This window comes from Salvelinus fontinalis, chromosome 8 (assembly GCF_029448725.1).
Source record: "Salvelinus fontinalis isolate EN_2023a chromosome 8, ASM2944872v1, whole genome shotgun sequence".
In the NCBI taxonomy this organism is placed as follows: Eukaryota; Metazoa; Chordata; class Actinopteri; order Salmoniformes; family Salmonidae; genus Salvelinus; species Salvelinus fontinalis.
Genome location: NC_074672.1, coordinates 35,025,483 through 35,041,864, shown reverse-complemented (window position 1 = coordinate 35,041,864; position 16,382 = coordinate 35,025,483). Strand labels below are relative to the sequence as shown.

Genomic DNA, 16,382 nt, shown 5'->3' with positions numbered 1-16,382 from the left:
GAAAAAGAAAGAAAGGAAAGACCCTTCCATGTGTTTTCACGTATAAGCACCCAATATAGGCCTCCCTCTCAGTTTTAGGTCACACATCTCTGATGAAAGACGTTAACAGAATAGTTAGCTAGCTATAGCGTGCGTAACATTTGGTTCAGGGTTCTGAGATTAGGTCACAGCGAGCATTCCCCAAGTGAAACCCATTTGATCATAGATCGTATAAGATGTGAGATGTTAGGCTTGGGCAGTGCTTTTTTGATTTCTAATGGCAACTGGATAGAGATTCTTGACAGATTATATGTTGGACATATTTTCTGGATATGACACTCTGCTAAATGACTCAGATGGTGCGATCAGTGACAGATTATGTTAAGTATGAGAGGTCACTTTTGCTGTGTGTCTTACTCTTCTCCCAGCTGTCTCTTATATCCAAATACATTCTCACTTTCTCTCTCCTAAGCACAATTCTCTCCCTGGTGGGACTGACATATTGAGAGGATATCTGTTGTTTATAGTGTTTATAGACACTGGGGCCAGAGCACAGACTTCCTGCTAAAGTAAATGACCGGTGAGCTAAATCCATCATAAAGGAGCAGAAATTATAAATAAACCCCCTGGAGGTTCTATTAACTCATCTCATCTTCATCTGGCCCTCCTGGGTGATGATGGTGATGGCTTGGAAAAGCAAAGGGATAGCAGGGTGAAATGTGAAATGTTGTGGGGTTTCAGAGAGGACAAGGGAGAGGAAATTAGGGGGAGTCTACCCCATGGAGCTCAGCTTGGTGGAGCATGGCCTGGCCTGGCCTGGACTGGGTGTGAAGGGCTAGTGGGTGGTTGGACTGTGATTGTTGCAAGGGCACTTTAGTGATTTGAACTTTTGTAATTCCTACCTACTACAGTATGTTCTGAGAATTAGCCTACACCATATTTTTCCAGTCAGATATTCGTTTCTTGTGAAACTATGGTTATACTCATCATATTTCCAAAGTTATAAGCAGTAATGTTTCAGTGTCCATATAAGCGGAAATTCTTGTTTATGAAACAATTAAAAAATCCACAGACAACTACCTATTCCTATAATTTACAGTGTTAAATAATACTAATATGTGATACAAATATTTTAAGTGAACAAATGATTCATTTTGCCATTATAATAAGGTTGGTAGAAACATGTGAAAATTGTGGAAATCTGTTGTCGCTCAAGTCGACTACAAAACCCACAATGCAATGCTCTCTCTATGAGCTTGCTGGCCAGATCGCAAACCTAGCTACACACAGTGGCGACCCATCATTCAGGCCAGGTGGAGCAGAGCCCAACCTCTTTTTAGCCCCACCTGTTTAGCTAAAAAAATATATAGGGTACCAGTCAAAAGTTTGCACACAGCTACTCATTCCAGGGTTTTTCTTTATTTTTACTATTTTCTACATTGTAGAATAATAGTGAAGACATCAAAACTATGAAATAACATATATGGAATCATGTAGTAACCAAAAATAGAATATATTTTATATTCTTCAAATAGCCACCCTTTCCCTTGATGACAGCTTTGCTGTAACGGCTTTCTTCCTGGGATGAAGGAGAGGACCAAAATGCAGCGCGGTTATTGTTCAACATGTTTAATGCGACGATAAACGCTGAACATTAACAAATAACAAAATAACAAATGTGAAAGATAAGACAGTCCTATCTGGTGCAGAACTCAAACACAGAGACAGGAAACAACCACCCACAATCCCCAACACAAAACAAGCCACCTATATATGATTCTCAATCACGGACAACGATTGACAGCTGTCTCTGATTGAGAACCATATTAGGCTGGACACAGAAACAGACTAACTAGACACACAACATAGAATTCCCACCCAGCTCACGTCCTGACCAACACTAAACAAGTAAAACACATAAGAACTCTGGTCAGGACGTTACAGTACCCCCCTCCTGAGGTGCGGACTCCGAACGCAACCCTAAAACTCAAGAGGAGGGTCTGGGTGGGCATCTGTCCGCGGTTGCGGCTCCGGCGCAGGACACCATTCCACCACTGTCTTTGTCCCCCTCCTTAGCGTCCTTTGAGTGGCGACCCTCGCCCACGACCTTGGCCTAAGAATCCTCCCCAAGGCCCCCACATGATTTAGGAGGTAGCTCAGGACAGAGAGGTAGCTCAGGACAGAGAGGTAGCTCAGGACAGAGGGGCAACTCCGGACAGAGAGGCAGCTCAGGACGAATGGCAGCTCCGGACTGAATGGCAGCTCCGGACTGAATGGCAGCTCCGGACTGAGTGGCAGCTCCGGACTGAGTGGCAGCTCCGGACTGAGTGGCAGCTCCGGACTGAGTGGCAGCTCATGACTGTAGGGCAGCTCATGACTGTAGGGCAGCTCATGACTGTAGGGCAGCTCACGACTGTAGGGCAGCTCACGACTGTAGGGCAGCTCACGACTGTAGGGAAGCTCACGACTGTAGGGCAGCTCACGACTGTAGGGCAGCTCACGACTGGAAGGCAGCTCACAACTGGAAGGCAGCTCATGACTGGAGGGCAGCTCATGACTGGAAGGCAGCTCATGACTGGAAGGCAGCTCATGACTGGCTGGCGGCTCTGGCAGCTCCTGACTGGCTGGCGGCTCTGGCAGCTCCTGACTGGCTGGCGGCTCTGGCAGCTCCTGACTGGCTGGCGGCTCTGGCAGCTCCTGACTGGCTGGCGGCTCCTGACTGACGGACGGCTCTAGCGGCTCCTGACTGACGAACGGCTCTGACGGCTCGGGACAGACGGGCGGCTTTAATGGCTCAGGACAGACGGATGGCTCAGATGGCGCTGGGCAGACGGATGGCTCAGATGGCGCTGGGCAGACGGATGGCTCAGATGGCGCTGGGCAGACGGATGGCTCAGATGGCGCTGGGCAGACGGATGGCTCAGATGGCGCTGGGCAGACGGATGGCTCAGATGGGGCTGGGCAGACGGATGGCTCAGATGGGGCTGGGCAGACGGATGGCTCAGATGGCGCTGGGCAGACGGATGGCTCAGATGGCGCTGGGCAGACGAGCAGTGCAGGCAGCTCAGACGGCGCTGGGCAGACGAGCAGTGCAGGCGGCGTTGGGCAGACGGCCGACTCTGACCTGCTGAGGCGCACAGTAGGCCTGGTGCGTGGTTCCGGAACTGGTGGTACCGGACTGGAGACACGCACCTTAAGGCTAGTGCGGGGAGCAGGAACAGGGCACACTGGACTCTCAAAGCGCACTATAGGCCTGGTGCGTGGTACCGGAAATGGTGGTACCGGACTGAGGGCACGCACCTCAGGGCGAGTGCGGGGAGAAGGAACAGTGCGTACAGGGCTCTGGAGACGCACAGGAGGCTTGGTGCGTGGTGCCGGAACTGGAGGCACTGGGCTGGAGACACGCACCATAGGGAGAGTGTGTGGAGGAGGAACTGGGCTCTGGAGACGCACTGGAAACATGATGCGTGGTGTAGGCACTGGTGGTACTGGACAGACCGGACCGTGAAGACGCACTGGAGGTCTTGAGAGCAGGGCTGGCACCATCCGCCCTGGCTGGATCTTCACCCTAGCCCGGCAGATGTGGGGAGCTGAGATGTTGCGCACCGGGTTAAACACACCGGGGACACCGTGCGCTCCACCGCATAACACGGTGCCTGCCCGGGACGACGCCCGCTCTCTCCACTGGAAGCACGGCTGGGAGAGCTGTAGCGGCGAGCTGGCAGAGGACTTGCAGGGCTAGGAAGGCGCACAGGAGGCCTGGTGCGTGAGGCTGGCACAGTCTTAATCAGACGGCTAGCACGCACCTCAGGACGAGTATGGAGAGCTGTTCCCGGTGACATCAACTCCCCGACACGTTCAGTCGGGCGGATGTCGTGCCTTATACACCCAAACCAGCACCTCCCTCATAACTCTCTCCTCCAATTTCCCCATTAACTCCTTCACTGTCTCTGCGTCGCTCACCTCCAATTCCGCCCTGACCGGCTCCTTAAGGTAAGCAGGGGGAGTTGGCTCAGGTCTGACTCCTGACTCTGCCACACTCCCCATGTGCCCCCCCCCCCCAAAAATTTTTTTTTTGGGGCTGCCTCTCGGGCCTCCAGCCGTTCTGCCGTGCTAGCGCCTCATAATAGCGCCTCTCCGCCTTCGCTGCCTCCAGCTCTTCTTTGGGGCGGCGATATTCCCCTGGCTCTGCCCAGGGTCCTTTGCCGTCTAGGTCGTCCTCCCATGTCCATTTCTCCAAATAGTGCAGCCTCTCCTGCTGCTGCTGCTGCTGCTGCAGCCTCTTCTGCTGCTGCTGCTTGGTCCGGGTTAGGTGGATGGTTCTGTAACGGCTTTCTTCCTGGGATGAAGGAGAGGACCAAAATGCAGCGCGGTTATTGTTCAACATGTTTAATGCGACGATAAACGATGAACATTAACAAATAACAAAATAACAAACGTGAAAGCCGAGACAGTCCTATCTGGTGCAGAACACAAACACAGAGACAGGAAACAACCACCCACAATCCCCAACACAAAACAAGCCACCTATATATGATTCTCAATCACGGACAACGATTGACAGCTGTCTCTGATCGAGAACCATATTAGGCTGGACACAGAAACAGACTAACTAGACACACAACATAGAATTCCCACCCAGCTCACGTCCTGACCAACACTAAACAAGCAAAACACATAAGAACTCTGGTCAGGACGTTACATTTGCACACTCTTGGCATTGGACTGTCGTTGAATCAAGTCAACAATCTACTGGCAAATCCTTTTCAATCCTTGTCATATGAAGAGAAATAATGAAGAGAAATTATAGATAAAGCATGTCAGTACTCATCAGCCAATGGACATAAACATTACAGAACAAGCTGGAAATCGCAAATTCAACAATGAGTGGTTTGGAAGCAATCAGTGGAGTGGGTGTGTGGTCCAAGTCTGGGTTCAAGGGTCTCTTTTCCAAGCTTAAAAGGATAAAGATTGGCCATGCTGTCAATCCAGCATGACGTCTGACACGCTCAAAACAACTGGAAACTCGGAACTGGGAAGTCTCAGTCTTCAGTGAGTTCAAGACAACTGGGAACTGGAAAAAACAAGCTCTGACTGGGAAAACATGTTCTGAAAGGTGATCCCATTCGGAATTGGCAGACTTTTATGACAAAGTTTGATGACAAAATTTGCCCGTGAAGGACCGCCGCGCCACCTTCCTGTTCAAATGAGTACAGCACAACAAGGTGAGTCCAAAAATGTTTTGTATGCTGCTGCAGGAATTATGTAATATGCCAGGGAGATATGTATACTGTAGCTAAGAAAGTAATACTAAGTGTATGTTGTGTAGTAAGCTGTTAGTAGCCCATGTGCCTCACCCTAATCATTTGGTCCCTTTTCCCCTCATGACTTAGCCTTAGCCTCATTACGCACACCTGGCATTCATCATTACACGCACCTGTGAATCATTATGATGGACCCGAACACGCCGGGGGGGGGGGTACCGTCATTATGATTCACCCCTGGACTCCATCGCCTCCTTGATTACCTGCCCTTTATATGTCACTCCCTTTGGTTTCTTCCCCAGTCATCATTGTTGCTGTTTCATGTCGGGGAACTGTTTGTGTTTCTTGTTTTGTTAATTTATTAATTACATGTATTTACTCCCTGAACTTGCTTCATGACTCTCAGCCTACATCGTTACAGAATGACGCCTCACCTAAGGGAAGCATCAGGGAGTGTTTTTATTTATTTATTTTGGTGGGAATGACGTCGGGTCCGGGAGCAGGCTCTCATGCCTCATGCTCTCAGACAGATCGCCAGGCTCCCCTGCTACAGCCGGCTCGTCGGGCTTTCATGCCTTCACCGGATCGCCAGGCTCCCCTGCTTCCACCGGCTCGTCTGGCTGCCCTGCCTCAGCCGGATCACCAGGATGGTGATCCCTGCCTCAGCTGGTCTGTCAGGTTTGTGCGCCCCAGCCGGCGACAAGTTCCCGCGTATCAGCAGGGGTGACCGGTCCGCTCCTGATCCCCGGTGTTCGTCCCTTTGGTTGGCGTCCTGCGGCTGGAGCCGAACGCGCCGGGGAGGGGGTACCGTCACGTATGCTCTCCGGCGCTCTAGGTCACCATGCTCCCGCGTCTCAGCCGGACTGACAGGTTTCCCGTGCCTCAGCAGAGGTGACGGGTCCGCTCCCGATCCCCGGGCTCGTCATTTTGGTTGGCGTCCTGAGTCTGGAGCCGCGCGTCGAGGAGGGGGTACTGTCACGTGTGCTCCCTCTCCGGTCTCTAGGTCACCAGGCTGCTCATTATGGTGCACACCTGTCACCATCGTTACGCGCAACTGCGTGTTGTCAGGCTCACCTAGAATCACTTCCCTGATTACCTTCCCTATATGTCACTCCCTTTGGTTCCTTTCTTCAGGCATCATTGTTTCTGTTTCATGTCTGTGTGTTGTCCAGTGTTTCTTGTTTTGTATTATTTTGCGTTTATTTATTAATACACTCACTCCCTGAACTTGCTTCCCGACTCTCAGCGCACGTCGTTACAAGTACCCAATACTCATACTTGAGTAAAAGTAGATACCTTAATAGAAAATGACTCAAGTGAAAGTCACTAAAATATTACTTGAGTAAAAGTCAAAAAGTATTTGGTTTTAAATATACTTAAGTACCAAAAGTAAATGTAATTGCTAACATATACTTCAGTATCAAAAGTATAAATTTTACATTACTTATATTAAGCAAACCAGATGGCAAATCTTGTTTTTTAGATTTACGGATAGCCAGGGTCACATTCCAACACTCATAAATAATTAACAAACGAAGCATTTGTGTTTAGTGAGTCCGCCAGATCAGACGCAGTAGGGATGACCAGGTACAGTATGTTCTCTTTATAAGTGTATGAATTGGACCATTTTTCTGTGTAACGAGTACTTTTTGGTATAAGGGAAAATGTATGAAGTAAAAAGTACATTATTTTCTTTAGGAATGTAGAGAAGTAGAAGTTGTCAAATATAAATAGTAAAGTACAAATATCCCCCAAGACTACTCATGTAGTACTTTAAAGTATTTTTACTTGAGTGTTTTACACCTCTGAACAAAAGTGTGTACTGATTGAAAACAAAACTTAACTGCGAATTCATTGAAACATTCTCTTGCTGTGAGGAACATTGTTGTACCAGATTCTGTATACAAAGTTACAGGTTTTAGATTGAATGTATGGACTGTAGAGCTAGGGCTGGCACAATTACCTTATTATTGCGTAACTGACGATTATGGATAAAGACCATCATGAAAATAAAATAACCGCTGTAACAGTAAAAAAAAAATAATAATTGCTTTTGTTTTTTTGTGTGGAACGAACACAAGACTGACTGAAGACGGGACAGCTGAGCATTCGTGCAGTTGAGTCCGTTTCTGCGGTAACATGGACTCTTTACAACCTGATAAAACTTTGTTGCTCCTTGCTGAAACAAGCAATATGTTGTAGAAAACTAGTCTTTGGTTGCCTAGGCAATACCACCTCCCTGCAGCAGCAGCACTTGCAGCCAGGAGAGGAGGAGAGGAAAACATTGTATTTTTTGGTGTATTTCTTTTTGCTATTGAAATGATTATAACAGTGATCACGGTCATTTGGCTGACCAATAACCGTCATCCAAAATTATTTTATTCCGCTGTGTATTCATTGAGTAATTTATTGATTGAGCCTGCCCATACCCTCTATTCCTTTTTGGAAGTTTATTGTGTAATAAATGCATTTTATTCTATCCTGTGTTGTTTTGTCATGGCTGCTGCTGTTGTTCTTGTCCCTTTCTAGATCAGGGACTACTGGCTTATGTAACTACATTTTGATAACCAAGGATTAGGTTCTCTTCTACAGAGTGGCTGGTTGCCCTCAGTATGTCACTCTGATGGAAATATGGACTATACCTCCTTAGATACTACAACTATTATTGTTTAGAGGGTCCTCATAATCACTATGCAATAGAGGGGACATAACATTATTAGTGGACAGTAGGAGTATGCCTCCAACTGTACTGTGGCATGGACAATATAAGTGCCCTACCCTGTGTGTGTGTGTGTGTGTGTGTGTGTGTGTGTGTGTGTGTGTGTGTGTGTGTGTGCGTGCGTGCGTGCGTGCGTGCGTGCGTGGGTGGGTGGGTGGAGTGGAGCTCCTGAAGAGTAGTTGTGTGTACTATTGTGTAAACACAGGACCTGAATGTGTGTACCATGTTAACCTGCAGGCCCTCTCCCTCTTGAGAAAAGCAAGCAATTAGGCCTGGCCTGGCCTGTGATTCTACACACATACTGTACAGTACAACTATACACACAGACAACACTCCGTCACAGGCAAGAAGACAGGCAAGAAGACAAGAAGGCAATGTCAACTCTCCTTCACAAATATGCACACAGTACTTTCTCTACAGACTACTTAAGTAAACATACAACACACGCACGCACACACACAGCAGGTTTCTCTCTGAGCTGTTTTTGCTTGAACAGTGAGAGTAATGTAAACAGAGCTGAGCGCTCGGAACCATCTGCCTAATGTCACTGTGTCCCATATCTGTCTTCTCTTTCTCTCTCTCTCTCTCACTCTCTTTCTTTTTCTATTTCTCTTTTTTTCTCTCTCTCTCCTACTCCTTCCGTCTCTCTCTCTCTCCCTCACTTCCTCCGTCTCTCTCTGTCCCCCACACCCTCCGTTTCTCTCTCTGTCTCTCACTAACTAACTAACTCACTCACTCACTCACTCACTCACTCACTCACTCACTCATTCACTCACTCACTCACTCACTCACTCACTCACTCACTCACTCACTCACTCACTCACTCACTCACTCACTCACTCCACTACCACCACATCCTTCCTCCCCTTAAAACCCCCCTGTCTCCATGTTATCTGTTGTTGTCCCTTGTATGCTATTCTATTTTCTACACTCACCCCTCCTCCCTCGCCAGTTTATTTCCCCTTCCCTTAGCATATCTTCCTATCTCTCTTTTTTATTGCTGCTTCTCATTCTATCTCTCGCTCCCCCTTGCCCCATTTTCTCCATGTATCTTGTTTATTTCTATTTTCTCTTATTCTTCCTGTTTTATTTCTTTCCCGCTTCCTTGGTGTAAAACTCTGCATATTCACCTATGCACTTGTTTCTCGGAAAGGTCAGGGAGAGTTCAAAGTTAATTCATGGGCCAGATGTGGATTAAGAGATAAGGGGCTATTAGCTAAACCAAGCCTTCTTCAGTTAATTTCACTCTTTGACGAAATGCACACATATGGGCTAGGTGGAATTTCATCCCTTTCTTGTATAATGTTCTAGGGGGAGGAATATTTTAAAGTGTGCAAATAATGGTTGTATGTCTACTGTAAACTTGAAATCATTCCAACCAAGCCTACCTGTGTTACTGTTTCTGCCCAGTAGGAGTCAGCCTTCACCTGCATAATGATGGGGCAATCAACTGTCTATTTCAGGATGATTAAAAGTTTTATAAGGATGATAGAATCAATTTCATATAAAGTAGAGGGAGAGCATAAGAAAGAAAGAGAGTGAGGTTTGGCAAATAAATATTGAATTTAGAAAAATATCTAATCTTATACCTCCAAGGAAAGATGTGCTTTAGATAGGGAAGACAATGGTTAACCTTAGCTGGCACATTAGCCCCTTAACTTATTTGCTGTGCTAATTTAGGGTCGCCACATAGGGTGTGACATAACAGTGTTTCCTGTTGGCATGTAGCAAGCCAGTGTTTGTGTCCAAAAACATCCTCGGGAGGAGTGGAGTGTTTCCACTCTCTCACGCAGCAAACTGTAAACAAGAGGCCATCTTTAAAGTGAACAGCCTCTCAGCGTGTCAGAGGGCAGCGGTTTTTCCCACGCTACAGCTGGGGACACTCCGGGGACAGTGTGACAGGGGAGGTCTCAGAGGCAGGACACAAAAAAACGTCTGTTTCATTTCAAGTTTAACAAGTTCAGAAAGCAAGATGGTAAACATATGAAGTGGTCAATGGACTGCCATGAGAGGACGAGAGCACAAGGAAAAAACGATCCCACAAACAGGATCATCATGCCTCCACAGGGAATGTTAATGTTTCTCTTGGCGTCTGTGTGCGTGTGTGTGCATGCTTGCACGTGTGTGTGAGTAAAAACATGGATATTGTGTATTTTCATACAAGGTCAGGGGTATGTAATGTATTATAAATGATGTAATTGTACATCTCAGTCCTTGAGGAGATGCACAATGTGTCATTGGCCACAGTATGACCTGTGAATCTGTGTGTATGCCATCATAGAATTAAAGAGAGGTGAGAGATGTGCAGGGAGAGAGACAGAAAGAGCAGAGAAAGCACCATTTCAGTATCAGATTCCATGTGTGTTTCATCACTGTGTTTGATACTGTACATCCCTATCCAGATACCCACAACATGGCTCTACGCTGCCCCCTAGCACAGAATGTTTTGGAAAAACTGATGTGGGGTCAAGTCTCTAAATGTCCCCTTTCTTTATCCTCCTCTCTTCTAGCTGAGCGCCAACGTGCTGATATTCCTGTGCACTAACATCATTGGGATCTGTACCCACTACCCTGCTGAGGTGTCTCAGAGACAGGCCTTCCAGGAGACCAGAGGATACATTCAGGCCAGACTGCACCTGCAGAGAGAGAACCAGCAGCAGGTACACCCACACACACTGTGTAAACACCTCCGTTGACTGACAGGAAGCAGTAATTTTGAAGGACATACAGTTGAAGTCAGAAGTTTACATACACTTAGGTTGGAGTCATTAAAACTCGTTTTTCAACCACTCCACAAATTTCTTGTTAACAAACTATAGTTTTGGCAAGTCGGTTAGGACATCTACTTCGTGCATGACACAAGTCATTTTTCCAACAATTGTTTACAGACAGATTATTTCATTGTATCACAATTCCAGTGGGTCAGAAGTTTACATACACTAAGTTGACTGTGCCTTTAAACAGCTTGGAAAATTCCAGAAAAGGATGTCCTGGCTTTAGAATCTTCTGATAGGCTAATTGAGATCAAATGAGTCAATTGGAGGTGTACCTGTGGATGTATTTCAAGGCCAACCTTCAAACTCAGTACCTCTTTGCTTGACATCATGGGAAAATCAAAATAAATCAGCCAAGACCTCAGAAAAGAATTGTAGACCTCCACAAGTCTGGTTCATCCTTGGGAGCAATTTCCAAACGCCTGAGGTACCACGTTCATCTGTACAAACAATAGTACGCAAGTATAAATACCATGGGACCACGCAGCCGTCATACCGCTCAGGAAGGATCTCCTAGAGATGAACGTACTTTGGTGCGAAAAGTGCAAATCAATCCCAGAACAACAGCAAAGGACCTTGTGAAGACGTTGAAGGAAGCAGGTACAAAAGTATCTATATCCACAGTAAAACAAGTCCTTTATCGACATAACCTAAAAGGCCACTCAGTAAGGAAGAAGCCACTGCTCCAAACCTCCATAAAAAAAGCCAGACTACGGTTTGCAACTGCACATGGGGACAAAGATCGTACTTTTTGGAGAAATGTTCTCTGGTCTGATGAAACAAAAATAGATCTGTTTGGCCATAATGACCATCGTTATGTTTGGAGGAAAAAGGGGGAGGCTTGCAAGCCGAAGACCACCATCCCAACCATGCAGCATGGGGGTGGCAGCATCATGTTGTGGGGGTGATTTGCTGCAGGAGGGACTGGTGCACTTCACAAAATAGATGGCATCATGAGGAAGTCAAATTATGTGGATATATTGAAGCAACATCTCAAGACATCAGTCAGGAAGTTTAAGCTTGGTCGCAAATGGGTCTTCCCAATAGACAATGACCCCAAGCATACTTCCAAAGTTGTGGCAAAATGGCTTAAGGACAACAAAGTCAAGGTATTGGAGTGGCCATCACAAAGCCCTGACCTCAATCCTATAGAGCGTTTGTGGGCAGAACTGAAAAGGTGTGTGCGAGCAAGGAGGCCTACAAACCTGACTCAGTTACACCAGCTCTGTCAGGAGGAATGGGCCAAACTTCACCCAACTTATTGTGGGAAGCTTGTGGAAGGCTACCCGAAACGTCTGAGCCAAGTTAAACAATATAAAAGCAATGCTACTAAATACTAATTGAGAGTATGTAAACTTCTGACCCACTGGGAATGTGATGAAATAAAAAAAATAAAAGCTTAAATAAATAATTCTCTCTACTATTATTCTGAGATTTCACATTCTTAAAATAAAGTGGTGATCCTAACTGACCTAAGACAGGGAATTTTTACTCTGATTAAATGTCAGGAATTGTGAAAAACTGAGTTTAAATGTATTTGGCTAAGGTGTATGTAAACTTCCGACTTCAACTGTATGTATTAAATGCAGATACTAACTAAGCCAGATACTTCTCTCAACATTTCAGGAACGCCTCTTGCTGTCTGTGTTGCCAAGGCATGTTGCCATGGAGATGAAGGCTGACATCAACGCTAAGAAAGAAGACATGATGTTCCATAAGATCTACATCCAGAAACATGACAACGTCAGGTCAGCATAGACACAATCATCCTGGTAACCTCAGTAGCCCTGCCCTGACAACGACACGTCAATAACCACAGCATTACTTGAACAAACCAAACTGACAAGAGCTATGACCTCTAAAGGCATCAGCATTCTTCAGTTCGGCTGGCGGCTAGCCAATGTCAGCTAGGAGAACCGAAGAGTGTGCTTCGCTTGAAAAAAGCGCAATAGAATTGTTTGTCCATTTGCATACGCCGTAGCCAAAATAGTCAGAATTGTTCTAAGATAACTCAAGAAATCTGTCATTCATTTTGACGTTTTTTTGCCGAGGAGATCTTAGTCACGCAATTTTACATTTAACTAATGTTTGGTGATGTCACGTTCTGACCTTAGTTCTTTTGTTATTTCTTTGTTTTAGTATGGTCAGGGCGTGAGTTGGGTGGGTTATCTATGTTCGTTTTTCTATGTTGGTTTTTTCGTTTGGCCTGGTATGATTCTCAATCAGAGGCAGGTGTCGTTAGTTGTCTCTGATTGAGAATCATACTTAGGTAGCCTTTTTCCACGTGTGTTTCGTGGGTGCTTATTTTCTGTCTTTGTGTATGTCACCAGACAGGACTGTTTAGTTTCGTGTCATTCTCGTTTATCGTTAGTTTTGTTGTTTTGTTCGAGTTTCGTTTTCATTAAAAGGCATAATGAATACTTACCACGCTGCACCTTGGTCCTCCGATCCTTACTACTTCTCCTCGTCAGAGGAGGGGAAAAAAATGTATGTGCCTCTAGAAAAAAATAGAACAGCCGAAAACCCTCACTGAAGTCCAAAACATACAAAACGTCACAAAATGTTGTTATAATATGTACACAAACTGTTTCGGCTGGGAAGCATGCAGACGCCTTAACATGTAACACAGTTTTGATGTGTTTTGTCTCTTGACCTCATTCAACTGTTATTCAACGGTATCTTTTATCAAATAAAGGCAGGGTACTTGTATATTTATTCAACATTGCACATCAACATTCTCATACACACATACTGTATATACACATGCACGCACACACACACACACACACACACACACACACACACACACACACACACACACACACACACACACACACACACACACACACACACACACACACACACACACACACACACACACACACACACACACACACCCTTACTCAGGACTTGGCAGAGAGTGGGCTAATTAACAACAGTAAGGGAATACTTAATTACCAGCAGCCAAGATAAGATAATCCCCAAAGAATGGGCGCTTCATCCCAGATTCAATTACAGCACCGACTATCCACACCCACGCCCACGCACGCGCACACACTCACACACACACACGCACACGCACACGCACACGCACACGCACACAACTAGACAGGCATTAAGGCTGTGGACAGACTACCCCAACACATAACAGGAGGAGGAAGGCTCATCCGATTAGTTACTGATGAACCAATCTTGTCTCTCTCTTTCTCTTCAGTATTCTGTTTGCGGACATTGAGGGTTTCACCAGCTTGGCGTCTCAGTGTACGGCTCAGGAGTTGGTCATGACGCTCAACGAGCTCTTCGCCCGCTTCGACAAACTAGCATCTGTAAATAACAATTTCTCTTCACCTCTCTCTTTTCACTTTCCCCCATTTTTTCACAAATTTTCTCCATTAACTACTGCCTTGCCCTTCCAATTGAATATAATTTGTTCTCTGTCCCTTTCTAACTGCCATAACGGCTTTGTCTCTCTGTCTGTAGGAGAACCACTGTCTGCGTATCAAGATCCTGGGGGACTGTTACTACTGTGTGTCTGGGCTGCCTGAGCCCCGCGCTGACCACGCCCACTGCTGTGTGGAGATGGGCGTCGACATGATAGAGGCCATCTCGTAAGTATGGGGAACATCTGTGTGTGGGGGGATGCCATATTTTCTAGAGATGACAAATCATAAAATATATATCATAAATGTATTGCTTCAGCCTGTTGGAGTATCATGTGTTTTTGGAAAGACATTTAACATACATGTTCTTTGTGTAAATGTGCAGGCTGGTGCGTGAAGTGACGGGGGTCAACGTCAACATGCGTGTGGGTATCCATAGCGGCCGTGTGCACTGTGGGGTGCTGGGACTCAGGAAGTGGCAGTTTGACGTGTGGTCCAACGATGTCACACTAGCCAACCACATGGAGGCTGGGGGCAAGGCAGGGTGAGGGACACACACACACACACACACACACACACACACACACACACACACACACACACACACACACACACACACACACACACACACACACACACACACACACGTATGCACACAAGCACGTGCGCACGCACACACACACATAGACTGACCTTGTGTCCTTCTCCCAGGAGGATCCACATCACCAAAGCCACCCTGCAGTATCTAAATAGGGATTATGAGGTGGAGCCGGGTTTGGGAGGGGAGAGGAACGCCTACCTGAAGGAGAACAGCATCGAGACCTTCCTGGTGCTGGGCTGCAGCCAGAAACGGGTCAGGGACAAAACTACTTCCTACACTTGCCAACCACCACACGTACAGTTGTGTGACAGTTTACAGGGCTCTCCAAGCACTGGAGAATTGAGGTTGTTCCACGAAGAGTGCCTTTTGTGTCTCTTTAATGTTTTAAGCAGACATTGTGCACCAATATTGAATTTTAAAAGCATGTTATATTAAATTAAGTGTCCTTTAATATAGACCACATAGATAATTCAATAAATCATTTTTTTTATATGAATAAAGAATTCAGCATTTTGACATGTCACTCTTTGCACCCCATGTGACTTCTAAGAAGATGTGTCAAAATGTAAAGTTTGCACCATCCCCTAGTTATTTTGTTGCTTTGACAAAGTAATTTCTAAAGATTATTATTTATTTCATGTTATTAGTGATTCATTTACGTCAGTCCCTCATTTTAAGGTCAACCCTGTTATGTGAACTGAACTCTTGTTGCTGAGGAGTATTTCTGTCTGTAATAAAGCCCTTTTGTAGGGAAAACTCATTCTGATTGGCTGGGCCTTGCTCCCCAGTGGGTGGGCCTAAGTCCTCCCAGGTCCTCCCATGGATGTGCCCTTGCCAGTCATTTGAAATCTATAGATTACGGCCTAATTGATTTCCTCATATGAACTGTCAAATCTTTGAAATTGTTGCATGTTGTGTTTATATTTTTGTTCAATATATAGTTCTACAAAATGTAGAAATGCGCAGTTTTCACATATGTAGACACTGGTTTGGTGCTGGAGATAATGAATATGATGTTGAAAAGTGGCAGAGTTGCCCTTTAACCTATTGAGATGGAATACTTTTTAAAATGAAGTTCAACATGTGCCCTTTATGACAGAATGTTAAAATGAAATTATTTTTTGACCAGGTTACACTACTCAAAAGGCACTGAATTGGTGGAACAACCCATTGGGTTGTCCATGTTAGCACCCCTTTAATCCACTCAAGGGTTTCACCGGTTCAGTTGTCTAACCTTCTGTGCTTTCCTCTGTCTAGAAAGACGAGAAGGCCATGATGGCCAAGATGCAGAGGACGCGGTCCAACTCCAACGAGGGCCTGATGCCTCGCTGGGTGCCTGACACAAGGTTCTCCAGGACCAAGGACTCCAAAGTCTTCAGACAGATGGTGAGACGAGACCTCTCTCTCTCTCTTGGCTCATTTGTGTCTCATCTGTGTCTCTCCTGCTTCTCCCCTATATCTACTTATTGTATCCCAATAGTCTCACCCATAAATGTTATCTCTCTTCAGAGTGCTCTGTGTGTCCCACTACCAGCGTTTACCAAACACGGTCCTGGGGACCCCAAGGGGTGCATGTTTAGATTTTTGCCCTAGCACTACACAGCAGATTTAAATATTCAACTAATCATCAAGTTTTTATTATTCGAATCAGCTGTGTAGTCATTG

The 16,382-nt window shown here is 45.9% G+C and overlaps 1 protein-coding gene across 3 annotated transcripts in view; it reads left to right on the top strand.

The window, feature by feature from the left end:
• The window catches only part of LOC129861167 (adenylate cyclase type 6-like), a 63,472-nt gene that overhangs the window by 39,815 nt on the left and 7,275 nt on the right, over nucleotides 1-16,382 (top strand). For all 3 annotated transcript variants that reach the window (XM_055932344.1, XM_055932346.1, XM_055932345.1), the window contains exons 4-10: nucleotides 10,473-10,622; nucleotides 12,363-12,484; nucleotides 13,951-14,062; nucleotides 14,217-14,344; nucleotides 14,502-14,660; nucleotides 14,828-14,969; nucleotides 15,975-16,103. In XM_055932344.1, the coding sequence (XP_055788319.1) occupies nucleotides 10,473-10,622; nucleotides 12,363-12,484; nucleotides 13,951-14,062; nucleotides 14,217-14,344; nucleotides 14,502-14,660; nucleotides 14,828-14,969; nucleotides 15,975-16,103 (942 nt within the window). The remainder of the gene's footprint in view (nucleotides 1-10,472; nucleotides 10,623-12,362; nucleotides 12,485-13,950; nucleotides 14,063-14,216; nucleotides 14,345-14,501; nucleotides 14,661-14,827; nucleotides 14,970-15,974; nucleotides 16,104-16,382) is intronic.